Genomic DNA, 22,591 nt, shown 5'->3' with positions numbered 1-22,591 from the left:
ATATTGAGTTGCATTTCAAATAAAAAGGTAAAGATATTAAAAATATTCTAATTAAAATATGTAAAATTTAATATAGTTTTAAGAAAATGCTCAAAAAAAAATACACATAAAATAATCATGATTTTTGTTAACCGGGCAGATCATTATTTATATGATATCGCACACGAAAAAAATATTTCTGTTTTTAAAATTATCTAATTAACTCTATATTCATTTTTTTAATATTTTTTATATGATATCACACATTCGTAAAAAAATAGATAGTTTAAGATACTAAAAAAAATATTTACTTAATGAATATAATATGAAGGAATATTACAAATATATCATTTAATAAAATAAATAATTAAAAACTGAAAATTCATATCCGCGCTGGCGCATGGATCTAGGTCTAGTTTTCTTTAAAACACGTGTTTAGAGTCACTGATGGAGGTGCTCTTACTAAAATGCAAGTTATTTTCTAACTAATTTTCAATAATTTAACTAAAATTCATATAAATTTATGCATATTTTATTTAAATATATTACTTAATTATTTTAAATAAATTCTGACCCAGGTAAAATATAATCCTCCGCCACTGTATACAAAATACTATGAGCTTTTTATTTTGACTACAAATGAGTAATGCCCTCTTCGTTGTTCCTAAGCAGTAACTCCCAACAGTTTCTTCAGGTCCTTCTGCAATTGTGGATTGGCAAATGAACACGATTAGAGAAACTTTAGGGTCTCTATAAATCAAACAAGAGGTACTGATGGGAGACATTTACCTCGATGCTGAGAGGAGAAGTGGTTGGAGCGTACCGGTCCACGACATTTCCATCTTTGTCAACCAAGAACTTGGAGAAGTTCCACTTGATGCCGCTCCCAAAAAGCCCGCCTTTGCTTGATTTCAGAAACTTGTAGATTGGAGCAGCCTTGTCACCGTTCACATCAACCTGCGCATTACATAGTGTGAAGCTAGAAATCAAGTCCAAGAAGAGAACTAACAAATCTAACCATAAGACAAATCTAACCATAAGAACTTGTCTTAAATATTTTGACAGAGTAAGTGATCTCTCATTTCGTGTGCACTGAAACCAATAACTTAGTTATTCCACACAGAATGATTATTGATTCAAACTGAAACCCGGAGTTAATACCCCAAAACACTGAATAGGGAAGACTAAGCTAACATGTTGAATCAGACCACTGAAGTAGCCTAGAACAAAGAAAAAGTTGATACCTTGTCGAAAATGGGGTACTCAGCCTTAAAACGGGTACAAGCAAACTGAACAATCTCTTCATTAGAACCAGGTTCTTGATTCCCGAACTGGTTACAAGGGAACGCAAGGATCTCAAACCCTAAAAACCATTATAACACACAATCATTTATACAATATGGTTCAGTGAAGAAACAAAGAAAACACAAAAAAAAGTATACCATGATCTTTGTACTTGTGATAGAGCTGCGCAAGCTCAGTATAGTTCGAATTGGTCAAGCCACTGCACCAAAGACAAAGGATCCAAAGAAACTACTTAATTACCATTGATCGAAATCGACTCAGATTTAAAATTATAATAAAAAAAATAAAAATTGCAAATGAAATGAAAATTGGGAAAACATATACCACTGAGAAGCAACGTTGACAATCAACAGAACCTTCCCCTTGTAGATGCTTAGATCCACTTCGTTTCCCTTCGCGTCCTGAAAAATCCCCAAAACAGTAAGTATATTTTTTTTTTAGCTCTCAATCGTTCAAAATTCACATAGTTTCTCTCGATTTATGTTCAACGAAATTCGATACTCTGTTTTAAAAACTCTGATTCTGAAAAACAACTTTCAATCAATCCGTCGGGAGAGATTTCGAACCTTGACTGTGAAATCATGGACGGATTTTGGGGAGGAGGAAGTAGCAGCCGCCATCTCGAAATTTTAGTTAATGGAAGCGAAGGAATTCGATTCGTTGATGAGAGCTGAAAAAGAATCGAGTTTCAATGAAATCAGAGATATCGATCGATGATTGATTCTTACTTATATAGCTAGCACATTCTTTTCTCGTAAAATTATATATTTATTTTTATTTGTTATTCAGCAGCTTCTTTCTCCATGTCAGTGGTTGGAGGATCGGTGGTACACGTGGACGCTTGTAGAGCAGCCACGTAGGAGCCAATGAGTATGTGCTTACGTCATATCAGTTGTGCTGTCGCAATGTGAACGCTAACGAGATATTTTTTTGTAACTTCAACGCATTAGGGAATATTATTCTACACATTGTGCCGTCAATACTATAATTTTCAAACATGTCAGCATAGTTATCTAAAGATAAATTCTAATTAAAAATATTATTATTTTAATTTTTTCATTTGTTTTTTATTTATAATAATAGTTAATTATTTCTTACATATTCATGTTGAAAACATTGTAATGAAGTTGCGCTAAAGATATAATTTTATCTATCTATTTTAATATAAGCTTAATATTTTTATCTTTTATCAATAAAAGTTTAAATGAAATTTTTTGAAACTAGTTCCAGTTTTTATTTATTTAAACTCATTAACAAAAGAGAATATGATTTACTATCTACTATTAAAGGTATAAGAAATGATTAGTTAGAGTTTAACAAATGTCTTTAACCTTAGTTTCTATCTACAGTGATATAAATTATCAATCATGTTTTATATAATTTTGAAAAATAAAATCAAAACATATTGATATATGAATATCTTTTTAATTATGTTTTTCATTTAACCTGTACAGCTAAATTAGATATATCTATATCAAAATTTATATATTAAATTTTACAGTAAATTTTTTGCATAAAGCTCAACCAATTGGCCTTAGAATGGATATGTATTACTTTTAATCTGAATTGTATAAATTATATATTTTATAGTTTTTTGGTATCTGTTTGCAAGAATGAATGGTTTGTGGAAACAACCGTCTTTAGTCATTCATATGGATCAAGATCTTCCGATTTGGTTCACAGTCAGTATGAGTATGTAATCGGTAACAAAAAAAAGAGTTCACAGACAAAAACAAATTCTCAACCTCTTTAACAGTAAGATAAACGTTTGACTATTCATTTTGTCTTCTAGTATAGAACAAAACTGGGAATAATGAACCCATCGATACCCTTCATGATTGTAGCTACTGTAGAAAAGGAAACACGCTTGTGAATAGCATACATACAAAAGTCTGCATGTTCAAACCAAAATAATATTCATAAATAAAAAAAGTTTTGATAATATGTTTTATATAAATAATTAAATAATGAAAAAATTGTAGTTTTAGACGTTTCTATTACTTTTAAGTCAGTCCCTCGTAACCATAAGTTGAAATCCAAATGTTTATAAACTTCTCAAATGAACAAAAACATTGTATTTCAATAAGAAACTTATAAAATTATCGTCCAACAATAACATAAATTACATCAAACGAAATTAAAAGGCTTAAAGCATACTGTCAGTTCGAGCAGGCAAACGACGGAAGAAGTTAACCGGAACAGAAGGAAGACGGTGCCGGAACCTTGGATGCCTCATCATGTAGAAACCAGCCAACGCAACAACAATCTGAATCGGTGTTATGAAGAAAACCATGGCCGCAAGAAAGCAGAATATAACATATATCGCGGTCGCACGTGGATCTCTCCAGCTTAAAAGAGCTTGAAAACGCTCTCCTTGCGTTGCAAGATCTCCGATCACGGTCTGAATCCTCCCCGCAACACTTCTAAGACGGTCGTACCTTAACCGCACCAAGTCAGGGTTTCTGGTGGTTGGGAACGTATCAAACTCTTCATCGAGCTCGTCTGCATGAACCGCTTCGGCCTGAGAGATTTTCGTGTTCATGTGCGGTGGATAACGCGGTCTGAACCGGTAGTTCCAGAGTCCTATCAGAAACATGTAGAGAAACATCGTCGGGAGGATCAGTTCCGGGAGACACACAAGCATCAGAAACAGAACATGGACGAGAACGGTCGTGATAGGGTTTCTCCACGAGCAAATATCGGAGAACCATTTCCCGACGGCTATAACGCCGGAGAAAACAGTCATCATCCGGAAGAAATTCGCTTTGCTCTTACGCATACTCCACAAATGTGAATCCGTGTCCGACATAAACTCAATGATCTCTTTCCGCAGTGGCGGCTCTGCTCTACCTAGACGGGCCGCCACTATGTTAACCGCTTGGTGCCTGAGCATGTCTTGCTGCATAACCGAGAACGGCCTTACGTAATGCATTTTAGGCAAAAGCGGTTTAGAGTATTGATAAAGCATGTTTGCGAACGAGACGCATGTGAACCTCACGGCCATATGCAACTCGCCCATCTTCTTCACCCCACTAGGGTGAAGAACAAGGAGTGGATAAGAATGTGTGTAGATCCGACCAGTCTCTAATGTAGACAGCCTGATACGGATCTTCCCAATCTTCACATCTCTGTTTCCCTTTTCACTGAGCTGTCCGTTATCGAATACACCAACGGTCAGAACCGTGGCTGGATCAAATACCTCCCAAGTGTACTGCTCATTATACTTGGGACACAAGTTATCCACCATTGTCCTTGTTCTAACCCACTTTTGCCCGTATTTAGCAACGCAGAAAGTGTCAGAAGTTCCTCTGCCTTCTCTGGTTTTCATTGGGTGGAGTCCAACAGCGTTTAAAATCCCGAGCTCGAGAACTCCAATTGGTTGTCTCCAAAGTGGTCTTGCGGATGGGCGTAGATCGCTACTGTAATGTGTAGACTCGTCCAAAACATGGTATCCTCCTTCGAGACAAACTCTGAGATGAATCCTCATAGAGAATTTTTCTCTCTTGAGCTGATCCACATCTACAATAACCGGTCTCTCCAGATTATACCTACGAAACACACATTTCAATAAAATCATATAAAACCATGCCTTCTTAATTATATTCATTTTGAGAGTAATCAATCATTAGAAACATTACCAGCGCGAACGTATCATATGGTCATCAGCTCGCTTCTCTACAGTGTTCAAAGGAATGTAAGTACGTCCTAGTATCTCGTCCTTTCCTGGAGCCACCCGGTCCTCGACGGTGAGAACCAAATGGTCTTCGAAGGGCTCTGCTGCAACAAATAAAAAGTCTTCATTCCATACCGCACCAAGGGTTCGAGCTTGGCATGGTCTTGTCTTCATGACTTGGTTTCCTAGCTGCGCTTTGACATAAACATCCGGGAACCTATGTTTCTCTGTCGGAACCAAGTCTTGTGCTTCGACCACATTCACACGCACGTACCATAGACGAGGTGCATGATAGACCTATAAGTAATAAAAAACGATAGCACAAATAAAAAAAAATAATTCCTTCAAAATTCATAAAAATTAGCGTAAAATGATATCTTATAGTTGAAATTTCAAATTTATTGCATGCATAATGCTATTTATAAAATTTTCAAAGGATAAACTTAGAAATGTGCTATTTTGGTCATTTTAGTTTTTGAGTGCTATTTTTGTGATATAAACTTAGAAAGGTGCTATTTTGGAGATTTGACCCATTTATAAAGCGAGAAGGATAAAAAAAAATAAGACTTAACACTAAGTCTATGACTTGACGAGGAAGAAACTGGTAAAAACAGAGAAAACAGAGCGTACAATGACAGAGTCTTCAGTTAATATTTTAGATAAAAACTTTAATATTTTTACTTTCCTCTACATGCTAAAATATAGGCATGGGCATTCGGGGTCCCAATCGGGTTTCGGTTTTTCGGGTTTATCAAAATCAGCCCCGTTCGAATTATATGAAAGTTCGGTTCGGGATCGGTTCGGGTTCTATCGGGTTCGGGTCGGGGTTAGTAAATCTTCAAAGAACCGGCACAACCCAATATACTTTCGGGTTCGGGTTCCAATCGATTTTTTGGTTTAAAAGTACCTGATTTTTACCTATTTTATAACCAAAACATGAGTAAAATCGGTTCTTCAGTTTCTAAATACTTCAAGATTCAACGGCCATTTTCAAACATCAACCTTCATGTAATAGAACCACCAACCTTCATGTAATAGATAAGTATTTTAGATGTTCAATATTTCTTAGTATATTTTGAATACATTTTAGGAATTGAGATCATGTTTGGTACACGATCTTTTCGAGGTTTTGAATGTTTCAGGTTCTATCGGATTTCCATTTAGATTCGGGTTCGGTTCGGATAATACCCATAACCCGAAATACCACAAAACAAGATCTATTCAGTATTTATGTCGGGTTCGGATCGGTTCGGATTCATTTTTATCGGATCGGATTCGGTTCGGGTTATCGGGTTCGGTTTATTTGCCTGGCCCTACTAAAATATCAACGTTCGTAAAGATACAAAACAATAACGTAAGAAGAAAAATATAATTTTGAGGTTATCTGACCTTTGAACGTAGAACAGCTGAGATAGCTGGTGTACAATCAACAGGCATTGCAGCATCTGAATGCCAAGCATCAGAGAAAGCTTCATCTGCTTGTGTACCGATCCAAACAGCGAGCATTAGCTCACCTTTGATTTTTTCTCCTTTCTTGTCCTCTAACCTATACCATTGTGGAGCAAGAGGGCTGTCCGGAGGAACCCGTAGAGGGATATCGTTAATGTCAAACCGAACAAAGCCGACATAATCGTCTTTCAAAAGATCTTTGTCCTTAACCACCACTTCCAACACAGATGCTTGCATTCGCTCTTTTGCGAATGCAAACACTTGGTTCCATTCTGGATGCTGTCTCTTCTCAAAATGTCGTGTGATTCCTTTGTAGTTCCCTACTTTCACCTACGAAACAAAATATTTTAAGAAAAAAATTCTTAAAATTCTTAAATTTAATAAATTGTTTTTAAGACATTACTTAGTTAATTACCTCGACGAAAGGATCAACACTTCCTGTTATATCCATTATAGGAAGCTCACGAGCTTTGACGACGCGGACATAGAGGAAATACATTCTCTCGACAAGATCATAAGTACTCCTAGCGGTTTTGTCTTTGTGTATTACACGTCCACCAACGACTCTTCCACCACCAAGATTCGGGCTTGTTTCCTTTAACGCAAAATCCGCAGGCTGAGCCGAAGCAATTGAATGTGCATGGATTAGCTTTGAAGGTGGTGCTGGTTCCGGTCTCATCTCGTCTGCTTGATGCTTTGGAACGTAATGCTGATGATGCTCATTGTGATTATCCGGTTCAGCGGCTGAAGAAGAAGGTTGATTAGGTCCTTGTGGATGTTGTTGCTGTTGATGTTCTTGAGCGTTATTTGGGAGATTGTAAAAGACATGACGTCTATCAGATCTGTGTTCTACCTTCATTGCTGAAACTGTCATAAAAGAAAATTTCCAAGTAAATAAAGCCGTTGTTCTAAACATTGATAATAGTATCATAATACGTAGAAGTCAGTATATATAACTCAAACAGGACAGATCCTTAAGGGTGCAAATGCTTGACACATTAGAGAGAAAAAAATGAGTAAAATAGACTATTTCTTTGGACTCCTCGAACAATCATTGTTTTAAGTATCTGTATGATCGAATTAACCGGATCAAAATCAAACAAAAACCAGAATTTATTATATATACTTAACTGGATCTAAATAAACAAAAAAAAATCTGTTTAACAGAACTGAACTAAATTAACCTAATGAATATGTAAATTATAAATAGATCTGATTTTGTTAACTAATACTATAAGTTTGATTATTACTTGAAGTTTCATTTTTCTGTAATCAAAGAACAAAACAAAAACGAACCGAGTTTTATATAAATTTTGTTAGGTTTTGACTCAGTTTAGAATCCCAAATAAGCTAACATATTTAAAGTAAAAAAAATCATTAGAGCTATGTTTAAAAAGAAAAAAAGGAGGTAAATACGTACTTGTTGGTTGCTCCGGATCTAGGTTATCTAGATGAGTGGTTGCAGAGGATTTCAAAGATGCTTCGTCGGTTATGTACACTTTCAAACCAAGCTCACCTCTCACACGAGAGAAAATCCCACGTTTCTCCATGGGAAAGTGAAGAACAACAGCATCAGAATGAGGGACAAAAGAGGTCCCTGGGAGAGATACCTTGCCAAGGAAGGAGCGTCCATTAGTAGGTCTGTTGTGGCTATAAGCTTGAGCTTCAAGAGTGAGATAGTGTAGTCGAGAAGGATCTGAGATGTTGAAGAAAAAACTCTCGTTCCAAACCGGGTTTAAGTCTCGATCTTTGATGGTTGTTCGGTGCTTCTGACCGTCGAAGTATAGTTCAACGAAAGCGTTTGCGGTTCCTTGACCGTCTTTTGGGAAGAGATTGTGTGCTCCGATCACGTCTACCCCGAGTTTTAGATTGCTCATCATCATGAGATCTCCGATCTTATTTTGTTGGATTTGATGAAAACTTATGAAAACGATTGTTATTCTGCTTAAAAATCAAATGAACAAGACTTAAAAAAGAATCAACCATTTATAACTTCAGTTTCGATAAAGGGTCTGGAAACTATATATAACATTATAATATTATACGCACATGCATTCAGTATATGCATGTATAGGTTGTCGAGAAGTTAAAGTTATTACGGAAAGACCAACTTAGATTTCATGTAAGGGTGGACAGTGTTTCTTGGAATTTTCTTAAATGTTTCTCATCCAGAACAAAATCAGAACCGACTTTACTGTATATAATATATAATAATGCAAATTTGTCTTATAAGTTGATAGGGTATGGTCTGCCTTAACTTATTGACCATATGTATAAATAGGATATGGTGTACCTCAACGTATGATTAACTAAAAGATAAAAAAGAGAGAACAAATTTAAGTTTATAAAAGAAACGCTCTTCGTACAGAGTCATAGATTGGAATATATATATCTATCTATCTATCTATATATAAAGTAGATTTTTTTCTCTTATTTTGATACGAGGAAAAGGGGTTTGATGACATGTGTCAACATATTTTTTTTTTTACATTTTAGGTTCTTCTTCTTTTAGATAACTGCAATTTAACCCAATATTTTCTTAAAAAAAGGGGAGACGAAACAAAATCAACAAACCATGGAACCGTACTCGAGCTATGAAAGAGAACATAAATGTTAGATCACCAAAAATCAGATCTTGAAAACCAAGACGAACAGGGATTATTGACGACAAACCAACGACGGGGAAGACAACATCAAAGACGACTAAAATTTGTCCCAACCCAAGGGGATGCAGCTCCTAACATAAGCCAAAATCTAAAGAAGAAGAGGAGCGCCAATATTGACCGGAACAGCCTACAACGCGTGAGAAACAACCGCACAAATGAAAATTCATAAACCCGATTTACAAAAAATATCAGATAATCTCACAGGAAAAGAAGGCGAGGAAGAATAAGAGCACGAAGGTGAGTCTTTTTTGGAAATAGTGAGAAGTACAGCACACCAGAAAGATAAACGAAATACATAAATGGTGACGGTTCGCGGTCAAAATATGGGGAGAGGGCACAAAACATCTTAAAAGAATAATGTTCCAAAATATATAAAAAAGAATACAATTTTGAAATCAAAACCGTTAATCTTAGAATCAACAAATTCATAAAAGCAAGTTATTAAAATTCAATATCATCAGAGACTCACTTCACCACTAACAATTAATATTATACACACAACAACACATTATTGAAAAAACAAACACATAATATATTAATTTATCACCTACTACTACATAAAACAACAAAAATACCAAATAATTCTCTTAACAAATAAAGAAAATCACATAATTAAATATCATACTTAATAACAATGAAATAATATTCCGCGAGAATGCCCCTGGTATTAAAGGAAGGTCAACTCTGTGCACTCTTTTCTTGATTGGGTTAAATGAATCGAGGGAGGAAAGTTCAAGATGGAAAAAAAACCATATATTATATCTCCACATAAATGCAGACGCGTATACAAGAGCGAGTGAATGCATTCATGTACTTATATTTAAACTAAAGAGTCAATTTGATCCATGCTTTAAGGTAAAGATCCTAAAAGAACGGTCGTCTCACATGAGTTTGCTTGACTTATAAGAATTGAGCTGCTCTTAAGATCTAAACTTCCACCAATAGTACTATGTAGGTTTGTTTATGCGAGTGCATAATATGATGATTACGGTTACTGCGCTTTTTTCACTGCTCCTTTGATTTCGATGAGAATTGTCCGTAAAATCTAAACAAAGGGATTCACTTTCTTGCAAGAAACGGTGGCATCGTGATTTTTATATATGTTGGAAGGTTTACAAAAATTAATTTGATTACATATGTCATCAAAGTATACTTACTTTTCAATCACACATTTGGAAAGAAATCCAAAGTTACCCGTGATTGAAATGAAGTACTTGAAGAATAGATGACGTATTAGAAAATCTTCCTCATTTTTGGTTTTGCCCCTTTTTTTGTCTATACTTTGGCCGAGTCTACCAAAACTGGTTGCGTTCCTTAATGTGACGATGAACATTCTGTTTTCCCAGGCTTCCGACGAGGGGAGTTTCCAACTAGATATCTTGGGTTGCCTCTTAGTCCTAAAAGGATCTCTGCATCTACTCTCCAACCTTTTCTTGATCGCATCACTTCAAAGCTTCACTCCTGGACGGTTAAATTCTTATCATTTGGAGGAAAAGTTACGATGATTTACTCTGTCATATACAGTATGGTTAACTTCTGGAGTTCTATTTTTGTCTTGCCTAAATGGTTCTATGCCAAAGTGGACTCTCTATGCTCCGGTTTTCTTTGGAAAAATAGCACCAGTTCAGCTACAGGGGCAAGAGTTTCCTGGGAAAATATTTGCAAACCAAAATCTGAGGGTGGTCTTGGGATCAAGAAGCTTGAAGAGCTTGAGATGGTTTTCAGGTGAAAACGAGTTTGGTTGTTCTTCTATGGCTCGGGTTCTTTGTGGGTTCCATGGTTAACCAATAATAGGTTTGGAGGCAGGAGTTTTTGGCTAATAAATGATTCGCCTAGATTCTCTAGGACTGTGAGAAGCATGCTTCAGCTGAAGCATGAGCTTCAAACCTTTCTCCGATGTAATGTTGGTGACGGGAATACAGCCTCCTTTTGGTATGATTACTGGACAGAGCTAGGTCCACTACATCTCATGTTTGGTTCTTCAGGGGCTCGGTCTCTGAGAATACCTCTCAATGCTACTGTCTCTCAGGCGGTTAGTAATGGAAACTGGAACCTACCACCAGCTCGCTCTGAATCGGCTAAGACTCTACAGATCATTCTATCGACTATGTCGGTCCCGTCTGCTGAAAGTGGTGGTTATGTTTATTTGTGGCGTAATCAATCTGGCGGCTTTGGTCCGTCTTTCTCTGCTCGTGTTACTTGGGAGATGATCCGTATGCCTAGCCCTTTAGTTCCCTGGCAGTCCGTCGTGTGGTTCAAAGAGGAGCTCCCTCCTTGTTCCTTTATAACTTGGACTGCCTATCTTGGAAGATTACCTACGAGGGACCGCTTGATCTCGTGGGGGCTATCTGTTCCAACAGGTTGTGTCCTATGCTCTGCAGCTGATGACTCTAATAGCCATCTTTGCTTTGAGTGTGTTTTTGCGGCTGCTACTTGGTCTCGTTTTTATGGCAGGTACATGGCGTCTCCCCCGGCTTCGTTAGCGGCAGTCCTTGACTCGTGCCAACATATTCAAGGCCCCCATGTTGCTCGTGCTGTAATAGTCCTGAAGCTTCTGAATCAAGTCATCATCTACTCCCTCTGGCGTGAACGGAATGCCCGCATCTTCAAAAGCATAACACTGACCCAGGAGGCGTTCTTCCATGTCGTCGATCGAGCCATGCGTGATAGACTGCTGTCTTTGTCTCGCCCAACGGCTGCTGTTGTTGCTCCCTCTCTTCTTGAGTTGTACTTTTAGTTTCTATCCCCTTATAGTTAATGCTACTCTCTTCTCTCTTTTCTTTTGCTCCTTCCTCTCTGTTTTCTTCTTATGTTTTTGTAATAAGTTGTGTTTCACAACATTGTAAACTCTAAAAAAGTGGTATAAATCTTAACATTTACACACAAAAAAAAAAACATTCCGTTTTCTCTATATGTTGTATGGTGTGATCTGGAAAAACGTATTGCACAAGATACAAAAGAACAAGTCTCTGATTTTTATCCGTTAGACTTTCCCGTTCCAATGTGAACAGGCTTTGAAGTAGTTCTTTTGATAACATGAATTTCATTACCAGAGGTCATTAGCTCAACTGGAAAGGACCATGACCATTGTGCCCGAGGTTCCTAGTTCGACTGACCACTGGGATGAAATTAATATAACATGCATGCATGTTATCTAAGGGTTAGAGAGGATTATGGGCTTCGGCCCAAAACCTCCTGATATTAAAAAAAACATGAATCTCATTCAGCATTTTCTTTTCTAAATTTTTTCCCTCTAATATAATATTTTATGTACCCTAAACCTAAAAGCATAGTGCAATAATCAACGCAGATTCAATTTTTTTTTTTGCTTAAAAACCATCTATGCTTTTAAAACGCATGATTATCTTTTCGACAAAATCTAACTTTCATTTAGCACCTGAATATTTATCTTCAAAATATTTGTTACAAACAAAAATACAAATATTAAAGTTATAGTGTGGTCTAGTGGTACTTAATCCTTTACTTGTTTTCTCAAAAAAAAAAACAAAAATACAAATACAATATTATAAAAATCTGATAAATAAAAAATGAATAAATAATATTTCAAATTTTAAAACTTTAAACAAAACTCTATTTAGACGAAATGTTTATTTTAGTTTTTAGGTTAGCCCAAACCTGATCCAACGAGTCCCAAACAAACTTTATTCCCATAAGGATTTAGCCCAAAATTTCAAACTTTACTAATATAAACTTAGATACTTTTAGGGTTGGATAGAGTATGTGAGTGGAATTAATCGTGAGTTCAAGAATCTGAAGAGGTTGAGTTTGCGATGCTCTTTCGTCAAAACTACAGGAGTACTATTGCTAATCACAGGCCTCCAAACATTGCAAAGACGTGGCTCGTATGGTGACCCGTTGCCTATTGACAATTATGTACAAGCAGCGTCGCAGAAGCTTGATAAATTTATCACATGTACTCAAGGTTGCAGCTTCTGCGAAGAGAAACGGGGCTTGCCCTGGTCTAAGCATTGGCGAGATGATGAGATTGATGAACTTGAATTCTGAATTTTTGAAAAGCTTTGTTGATGTTTTCCTTCTATCAACAAAGCTTACATATATATCTCTTATTACAACATGGTTAATTGGTTATGTTTCATTTTATGTTTGCCTTTTTATTCTAAATGTATGCATTAACATCTCTTAATATATCTTATTACTTTTTTTTGGAACGCTAATATATCTTATTAGTATACATATAAAATAATGATAATACATAGTTTCAGTGCTATCTCAAATTATACCAAGTTCAAAAATATTAATGAGATATTGAAAGATCAGTGATATAGTTTTAAAGTTAAATAGTTCCATCTATACGTGTAACCTTTTTTTAAAAGAAAATTACAAGCACTAAATTATAAGTAACTAAAATTTATAGTCTTAGATACTAATTTATACATGGAAAAATTGCCAAAACAGAACAAAAAGTAGCATGGTTATCCCTTTGATATAAAACCATTTTTGTCCATTTTGTCTTTCATTTACCTTTTCAATTTCTGAAATTTAATTAAATAAATAGTTTCATGAATAAAAAATTATTAAAAATATAAACAATTAATAAAACACCCATATACACAAAATGATATTTTTTTAGTTGAAAAACTTAATAAATAAAAAATTTAAATTATGTTCTACTAAAATTAGATTTTGTCTTCTACAGAAAATGAGTTAATAGAAAACGAATTCTAGATTATACAAGTTCATCTACTTTTTCTAGAACGAACAATCTACTTTTAATTAAAATTCTAAATATGGGGAATTCGAATTCTACTAATTGTAATAATATCTACTTTTCTCCATAATGCAGTTTCTACTTTTATGAAATATTCTAAAATTCTCGGAATGCCAAATCTAAACACTACTCGTACGTCTACATGAGGTAGAAATTACATTCTGAACTTTTGTCATTATTCTATACAGTGTAGAAGGTGTTTTCTACGGTTAAGAAAACATGTTTTTGCGAAAATTAAGGAAATTTCAGTTAAGAAAATATTCTAACTTCCCTAAAATGTGTATAGGTTGATTTACCTCGTCAGAAACGTTTTTTCCCTTTTTATTAAACTTTTTTTTAATAATGTTCTTTCCTTTTTGTTAAACCTTTTAATAAAAATAATAATTTTTTTAATTTTAACATTTTTAAAACGTTTGTAGAAAAATAAAAATAAAACTTTGTAAAACGTTTTTAATAAACTTTAATAAAAATAAAATTTATAAAATAAAAATAAAACTTTATAAGAAAGTTTTTAATAAAACATTAAATAAACATTATAAAAAATGTTTTACATAGTTTTGTTTTTATAAAAAAATTAAAACGTTTATGACTTTTTAGTTTTATTAAACATTTTAATAAAAAATAAAACTTTTAAATTAAAACATTTTTTTCCTTTTTATTAAACTTTTTAAAGTTCAGTTAAGCTTTTAAATTGTGTTTAATGTATTTAATTTGATTAATCAAGTGTTAGTTTTGGTATTATGAAAAACATTATACTAAAAGGACAACTTAATGATAGTATTTTACCAAATGGACAACCATGCTATTTTTTTGTTCCGTTTTGGCAAATTTCCCTTTATACTTTAGGCTTTTAAGAATATTTTTTACAATCGGTTTATGTTAGATGCGTCATACTTGCATACTGTCATTTAATAAATGTGATTTCATATCTTATACAATAAAGTAGACTATGCTCTCTCCTCTTTCCTCCACGTCCTCATGGAGAGTGGAGCTTTTTTCGCCACGTGTCGCCTCGCCAAACCAACTGCGTCGTCTGAATTTATTTTTTCTATTCCGGTTATCTCATCCGCTATTTGGACTGAGCTATTTTTACAGCTTATGATTGGGCCTCTTGAAACATTATGATAAGCCCAATCCTTTGAAATATTATGAGCTCACTAATTTTAGGATTCTTCTTCTTTGCTAGCGACCTACGTAGACTGCCCGATGAAAACTCCAGAAACTAAATCACCGTTCCGATCTCCTCTGTTGGGTCTCAAACTTCCATTAATCCGTGACTGACTCTGAGTTTTTGCATGATTAACCCACCACACCATTTCCACTGGGAAGCATTCATTCAATCGACCTCTTCGCATCCCACAGCAACTCAAACCTTTTATACAGCTTTTTAACCATCCTGTCCTTTGGTGTGATTGATGTTTTCATCTCTACTACCATTATTTCGTTTGGTAAAAATCCTTTTTACATTCTTCAAACTTGTATGCCTTGACTGACGACCATGATGATGCAAACTTTAAATCATCATCTGAACCAGGCACTTGGTGGCTGTTTCCCAAGTTGGGATTCAAGGGATTGACTGCTCGAGACTATCTTGGTGAGACCTTATATTGTCTTTTATCTGTAGCATTTATTTTATTTTTTATCTTATTGTTTTAGATGGTTTTGAGAGTGAATGTTTTCTTTTCTTGATTCAGCCATCCGAACCATATTCTCATCAACTGATACTGTTTGCACTCTACAGGTTCTTGATTTTTTAAAAGAGTATCTCTGTCCTGAGATTCCTTCTTCTCAAGCTTGTATGTTTACAAGATTTTACAATATCCATGCTAACATTACATATTCTCCTTCAAGATGAGACTCCATTGCTATACAGCTTAGTCCTTGGAGAAGGAGTAGTGAATGATGCAACCTCAGTTGTTCACTTCAACGTCGTTCAAAAGATTCACGTCGAAAGCATCTACAGTTTGACGGCTCTACGAGTATTTGAAAACTTTCTGTACCTCTTCTCCACAAGCACAATCCTCAAAATCGCTATTTAAAACCCAGGGTAGAAGACAAATGTAGCTTTTTAAATGTTTTATTATCACTGCTGATCCTCAGGTAAATTCTGTTATATTCAAATTTAGGACTCTTTGAGAATATAATTCAGAATTGTGTTCTTCTCCTAAACTTTACAGATCATTGAGTTTCTCTGTAGTGACCGCGATTCAGAAAGATGAGGGTTGGTGTTATATTGGCTGCTTCGGGTGGTCAAAGAAACTCGTCCGAGAGGAATCTTTCTTCACATGTGTCGCCTGCAATAAAACTAATGTTGTGGCTGAACTCAGGTAAGTAATTTTTAACTTTGAATTTCTGTGTATTGGAAGCAAAAACCAAATATTATTTCCCTTACGACAGGTACATGGCGATACTTTCTGTGTTAGACGACACTGGCACATCGGCTTTCCTTGGCTTTGATATGAAGGTGACTAAAATGACTGGCATTGAAGCTTCTGAGGCTGCACAGATTGTGGTATGACCTATAATAAACCTCTAAATATCAGCGTCTATTATTACTTGTGCAAAGTGATTCATATATAATGGGTTTGACCGGTTTGCAGGGGATATGTTAATGCTCAGGTTGACACTGACCTGCCTCGATCACTGGCTGATATTGTTGGGAGTACCTATACCTTCCAGCTCAGATTAAAAGACTTCAATTTTACTGCAAACCACCAAACCTTTACCATTTCCTTCATATTTCCTGCACGAGAGCTTGCACCTATGCCAACCTTTCCTGTGAGTATTAGTAACTTCTCCTAATGTGGATTTACTGGTTATAAAAATAAATGGTGACAGACTTTGTTATGTTGATAACAGGAAGGTGTACAAGTCCCTGAAGCTGTGACACCGGGATCAGATGCCAGACTTGCTAACACTTGCAAAGTTGAAGAGCAAGCAACTACATCTGATGTTTCACTTCCCGGGCGTTTAACAGCAGCGAAAGAACAAGTTGTTCTGGAAAAAATGCCCCGAAGAAAGCACGTGTAGAATGAGTCCCCTGTGAGAACCTGACAATAAGCATCTATTTCCTTTTTAAAAAAAAGTGGTGGTTATTATTTCTTTTATCAATGCAAATCTTTTTAACAATAAGCATCCACATGTCTTGGATTTATAAGTTCCGTAGTCATGTAGCCTTCATTAGTACGTTCGAACAAGCCAGCACTTGCAAGTCTTATTAAATGTAGTATAATGCAGAGCTCACCCGCGTCTTCTTGGGGGGAAATATGGAGAGCAGAACAGCTCCTACCACACACCAAGTCATCCATCTGCAAGTCTTGCACCCTCCTACAATCCTTGATGGCAAACTCAGAAGAATTTTCAGAGCAAGTATTCACAGATTGGTGATAACTAACGCTCCATCGATGAGGTTTGAATCACAGAAACTTCTTTTGTCTAAGTGTGTGTGAGTTTATGTCTAAGTGTCTATAGTATTCCTATGAAGACCCAATATCTAACCAACATGGGAAGGCTCCAACCCCACCAAGTTGTGACATCCTCAACATGGACCATCTATGCAACAATTATTACTACTTTAAAAGACCGGAACAGTTTGTCTTTTACATTTCTCAAAGAGAAGCAAAAAACATTTCCAGTCTTTACCTTTTTTAAGAATGATTATTTCTCCCTTTTTTGGGTCAAAGATTATTTCTCCCTTATGTATTGAGTTCCCCTATAAAGTCTCAGTTTAAGCTTCCACCATAATAGACATTAACTTCTCAGTCATCCATACATACACACACTAAAACAATTTATAGAAAAAAAAATAATTATTGCATCGCTTGCATTAGTAAGAATCTTTAGAGATAGCCTCGAGGGAAGTCGGAAATGCCTTTACTTGACGTATAAGTGTGGAGTTTCCTAACCGAATAGCATAAACCAGAGGTTTTCCATCAAACATGAACTCATAAAATTCCTTTATAGCAACAAGATCAAATGAACCAGAAATTAATATTTTTTAAATTCGTATATCTACAAGCAATGCTCATGTGTCCCTAATCCCCAACTAAGGACTATATTATAACTCTCCTACCATCCCAGTTCATTACGTAACTAGATATATAAAAATACAGTCTATATAAATCATCCAACGTCTACAGAAAAAAAATAGAAATGATTAAACAAATATAAGTTAAATTAGCAGAAGCTTCATTATATGATTCAATTGGTTTAAAAACTAAGCACCCTAAGAAAACTTTGAAATAAATAGTACAAATATCGCTGCTTAATTAAAACATAAGAATCCTGAACAAAACGTAAATAATAGTTATATTATTAATAAAATGTAACGTCAATAAAAACATATAATATAATGCTCTCTTACAAATCCACACTAAATAAAAATTATTAGAGATAATTCTGATAAAAATTAACAATCTAACGTAAACAAACATTCATAAAAAAAAACCAAAACTTCTGAATAAATGATCCTCTAAACAAAATGTTACAAGAAGTCAAGAAAATCGATAAATTAAATTCACCATATATAAGACATAGCTATAACACCTTATACTGATTTTAAATTTGAACTCACACAAATAACCAAAGAATTAATAACGAACCACGTCTTTCTTTTGAGTTCTCACACTAAACAAGACCTTCAGGAGCGAATCCACGGTGCACACTCCAAGTCTACATCTATAGGCTCAATACACAACAATCTATCATTGATTTCAACAATCTATCATTGGCACTTAACTGTATAAGTATGTTCCCTAAATAAAATATCAACTTTACTTCATGTTAAATTCCAACTAAATTAGCTTTGTTACGACTATCGGCTATTTATTCTACTTTTATTGAATCGATTAGTCAAAACCACTTATGTTATTCCACTTTGAACTAAGCAACTTCAAAACAAAGTAATGCACTACATTCGCTAACCACTATCAAATGGATAGAAAAAATATCATTCTCTTCCAAAATATTTTCATTTTCTTATTTTTGAACATATTTTCTTTAGTAAGACCATAAAATAAGAATAAAACATAGGAACCCGGCACGTAGCGCCGGAATACCACCGGTGACCAATATATTATCCATCTTATTATCAAAATGTTCATGGCTTTCGAGCATCCTAAAAATTGCACATTAAGATGATAAAAAAATATTACTTTTATTTGGTTTAAGAAAATAAAATATTACTTTTGAGTGTATCAGTTTATTTCAATGCAGAAGGCTCTGAGAGCTTATAAATAACCATTCACCATTTCAATTTAAGTATCTTAAGATTTGACATAACTTTATCAATAATCCGTCCCCTAATGATCCATGTAATGAACCTGCTGCTCCCGTACATGTTCAATAATTGTTATCCTAGGTTCATGCAATTCACTCACTTAGAGGTGTCTTCTTTCGAGTTTTCAACTTCTGTTTGTTTCTCTTTAGCTCCTTTGTAACTTCTTAGTATGTATATGAAGAAGACGTCCCTGATAGGAGTTGCCCATGTCCCTCCAAAGAATGTGACCCAGATTTAAACCGTGAAATATACGTATGAGTTACATTTATATATTTTTTCCATTTAACCTGTTCCAATTATACACAGAAACTATTTGTGAATACGAATTACATGAGGAAGAATCCAAATCCATAAAACTGTACAACATTACAGAAGACCACTCCCATCAGAAGAAATCATCAACCGCTACATTAGATGAAGGCAGCTCACGCTCATCTTCCTTCTCCATCTCCAACTCTGGTTCGAACTCCGTCAGTTCAACAGCCGCAAGCTTCTTCAAATCAATAACAGATAGCTCATCCAACCTTCTCACCACCAGATCAGCCGCTCCAAGCTCATACATCGGATGCTTACTAGCCACAGCCACACACTTCATCTTCCCGTCATGAGCCGCCTCTATCGTCTGGTTCGAGTTTCCAAACACGATGCACCGTTCCGGTATGAAATCAAGAAGCTGCGCTGCGTAGACAAACATCTCAGGATCCGGTTTACCTCTGTGAACATCTTCAGACGCAACTATCACACTGAAGAACTTCTTTATCCCTATGGAACCAACGGCATTCTCCAGCGTCTCGCGGGGACGGGTCGAAACCAAAGCCATGGGGATCTTGTTATTCATCAAGACATTCACAAACTCGTGTGACCCGTCTCTGAGTCTATACACTCCTCCATGCAAAGCCTTGAAGATCTCTTCTTTCCGCGAAGCCATCCTCCTAACTTGCGCAGGGTCTCTCGACCAACACAGAACCTCAGAGATAGCTTGCTCGTTCTTCATCCCTTCAATGCGTCTGAGGATAAAAGCCGGAGGAGGAGACTTACCTTCCTCCTGAGCTAACGTAAGCCAAGACTGGCTCTCAAGGTCAGGACTGTCTTCAATCAAAACCCCTTCCCACTCAAAGATGGCACCTAACCAACCGCAACCCATACGCTCCTGCCTTAGCAGAGGGTTATGCAAGGAAGGCTTGTCGGCTTTGTTCTCAGGAGGCCACAAACCGGGTTTATCAACCGAACCGGAGTCAAGATAGTTCCAAGTCCTCGGTAGCTTCCTCTCGTCTTTATTCTTATAGGCAGGCATCTCCTTCGTCAATTCCATAGCGAGAGCCCTGATTGGCTTCTTTATCACGCTCTGCACCTTATCAAAGACAACTCCTTTCACCCTGAATCGAACCGTGTTCTGGGATCTCTGCGTTCTCGCTTCGTTCTTGACAGAGATCCTCGCGATCGAAGGCCGATGACCCACCAAAGACACAGCATCCGCCATGGTTACAGAATCAAGAAGAAACCCCTAAATTCAAATCTCTCTACCAATCTACACGATTATCAAACCCAGAATCAAGAACCAAACAGCTTTCACACCGGTACAATTCCAAAACTCTATCGAAACTTACGAGTATAGAGACACTCCAGCGAAGAAGTTTACAAGACCCAGATGACGAAACTTGAAGACCGATCTATGTACCACCAGAAAGAGAAAGAGAGGGAATTTTCGATTGAAACCTGGGTATGGAAACAACCGATTTGATAGAAAGAAAACTTCAAAGGCGAACAAGGTTAATTTTGTGATTCTCTTTTGTTTTCTTGATTTTTTCTTAATTATTTTATTTTAATATGTGTGTGATTGTAATAATACGAAGAGAAGCCATTGATCCAGATATTTCTGGTTTCGTTTATCTCACGGTGGATAAGCACCCACGTGTCAGATGCTGGAGGTGTCTACGGAAAAGATTGTTCGACGACGAAATACCGCTACCGCTGGAATAGACGAGATTCCTCCTTTGCCACGTCTCTCAATCTCTACTCACGTGTCTTTTACAAAACTCGTATCCAGTAGTAGAGTTCAGATTATCGGCCCAGGCCCATATTTGTTGTTAGCCCCAGATAATAAGCTAATTAGTCTCTTTTTTGATAAAAATAAAGCTCACTGGTCTAAATTTTTTTTCCCACCGTATAAATCTCTTATATATTAATTGAGAAGCATTTGAAAAATTAAAACTTTAATTTTGTATTAATTAAAAAAAATCTCAAATCCTAGGTGACAATCTAAATGCCTTCTAAATTACATTTCAAAGAATTATAGAACATCTAATATAAAGTATAGTTTAATCTAATGGTGTCACATTATTCCATAATTATATAACATTAGAGAATATTATATTAACCTAAAATATAGGAAGTGTGTATTCATTCCTTATATAAAAGCTATGGAATTACCTAATATGATTTACATATATATGACAATTAATAATTATGAATAATAAAGATTTGATAACAATTTTTGCATCCTTCTTCATTTTTGTTTAAATTTATATTATTAAAAAAAATTAAACAATCACATTAGCCATATAATAAAAAAATTAAATTTTTTCTTATATGTTATATTTTGAATTTTTTAAAATGACTTTAAATTACAAAAATGAGGAAACCTTATATGATATATATATATTTTAAAACGACTTTAAAATACACAAATGAGGACACCTTATATGTTATATTTTTCTTATACGTTAGAATTTTCTTATATGTAATATTTTGAATTTTTTTAAAACGACTTTAAATTACAAAAATGTAAGTTTTCCTTAAGTATACGACTAAAAACATTAAAATGACATGCATCAATTCGATGGTTGATTTGAAAGCTTTCAAAACCATATGGAAGATAAAAGTCAAAATAATTTAACTCTGGTAACAATACTGTTCATTTTTTTCAAGAATGTGTTCGAACGAAAAAATAAGGTTTTTATGTCATAATTTGTTTAATGTCCACTAGAGAACATTATATTAACCTAAAATATAAGAAGTGTGTATTCTTTCCNNNNGCTACAGAATTATCTAATATGATTTACATATATATGACAATTAATGATTATGAATAATAAAGATTTGATAACAGTTTTTGCATCCTTCTTCATTTTTTTTTCAAATTTATATTATTAAAAAAATAAACAATCACATCAACCATATAATAAAAAAAATTAGATTTTTCTTATATATTATATTTTGAATTTTTTAAAATGACTTTAAATTACAAAAATGAGGAAACCTTATATGTTATATTTTTTTTTAAAAAATGACTTTAAAATAAAAAAAATGAGGACACATTATATGTTATATTTTTCTTATATGTTAGATTTTTTCTTATATGTTATATTTTGAATTTTTTAAAATGATTTTAAATTAAAAAAATGAGGAAACCTTATATGTTATATATTTCTTTAAAACCACTTTAAAATACAAAAATGAGGACACCTTATATGTTATATTTTTCTTATATG

General features: G+C 34.9%; 4 protein-coding genes across 4 annotated transcripts; 1 reads left to right on the top strand and 3 right to left on the bottom strand.

Moving 5' to 3' along the window:
- Positions 1 to 489: 489 nt before the first annotated feature.
- Positions 490 to 2,060, bottom strand: LOC106312998 (probable phospholipid hydroperoxide glutathione peroxidase 6, mitochondrial). The gene is made up of 6 exons (XM_013750714.1): positions 1,851 to 2,060; positions 1,609 to 1,685; positions 1,422 to 1,483; positions 1,224 to 1,342; positions 769 to 936; positions 490 to 679 (listed from the first exon to the last, which is right to left on the bottom strand). The coding sequence occupies exons 1-6, from the start codon at positions 1,902 to 1,904 to the stop codon at positions 644 to 646; spliced, it is 516 nt and encodes a 171-aa protein (XP_013606168.1). The 5' UTR covers positions 1,905 to 2,060; the 3' UTR covers positions 490 to 643.
- A 1,315-nt stretch (positions 2,061 to 3,375) lies between these two features.
- LOC106312997 (protein QUIRKY) lies at positions 3,376 to 8,553 on the bottom strand. The gene is made up of 5 exons (XM_013750713.1): positions 7,827 to 8,553; positions 6,822 to 7,273; positions 6,347 to 6,736; positions 4,923 to 5,254; positions 3,376 to 4,832 (listed from the first exon to the last, which is right to left on the bottom strand). Exons 1-5 carry the CDS (start codon positions 8,287 to 8,289, stop codon positions 3,431 to 3,433), a joined length of 3,039 nt encoding a protein of 1,012 aa, XP_013606167.1. The 5' UTR covers positions 8,290 to 8,553; the 3' UTR covers positions 3,376 to 3,430.
- A 2,330-nt stretch (positions 8,554 to 10,883) lies between these two features.
- LOC106314729 lies at positions 10,884 to 11,809 on the top strand. The gene has a single exon (XM_013752561.1). The coding sequence runs from the start codon at positions 10,931 to 10,933 to the stop codon at positions 11,807 to 11,809; it is 879 nt and encodes a 292-aa protein (XP_013608015.1). The 5' UTR covers positions 10,884 to 10,930.
- A 7,538-nt stretch (positions 11,810 to 19,347) lies between these two features.
- LOC106319085 (sugar phosphatase YfbT) lies at positions 19,348 to 20,919 on the bottom strand. Its single transcript, XM_013757310.1, has 2 exons — positions 20,708 to 20,919; positions 19,348 to 20,628 (listed from the first exon to the last, which is right to left on the bottom strand). The coding sequence occupies exon 2, from the start codon at positions 20,578 to 20,580 to the stop codon at positions 19,486 to 19,488; it is 1,095 nt and encodes a 364-aa protein (XP_013612764.1). The 5' UTR covers positions 20,581 to 20,628; positions 20,708 to 20,919; the 3' UTR covers positions 19,348 to 19,485.
- Positions 20,920 to 22,591: the final 1,672 nt, after the last annotated feature.

The sequence above is a fragment of the Brassica oleracea genome, chromosome C9 (assembly GCF_000695525.1).
Source record: "Brassica oleracea var. oleracea cultivar TO1000 chromosome C9, BOL, whole genome shotgun sequence".
In the NCBI taxonomy this organism is placed as follows: domain Eukaryota; kingdom Viridiplantae; phylum Streptophyta; class Magnoliopsida; order Brassicales; family Brassicaceae; genus Brassica; species Brassica oleracea.
Note: the sequence above shows the minus strand (reverse complement) of the source record. Positions and strands in the feature narration are given on the sequence as shown.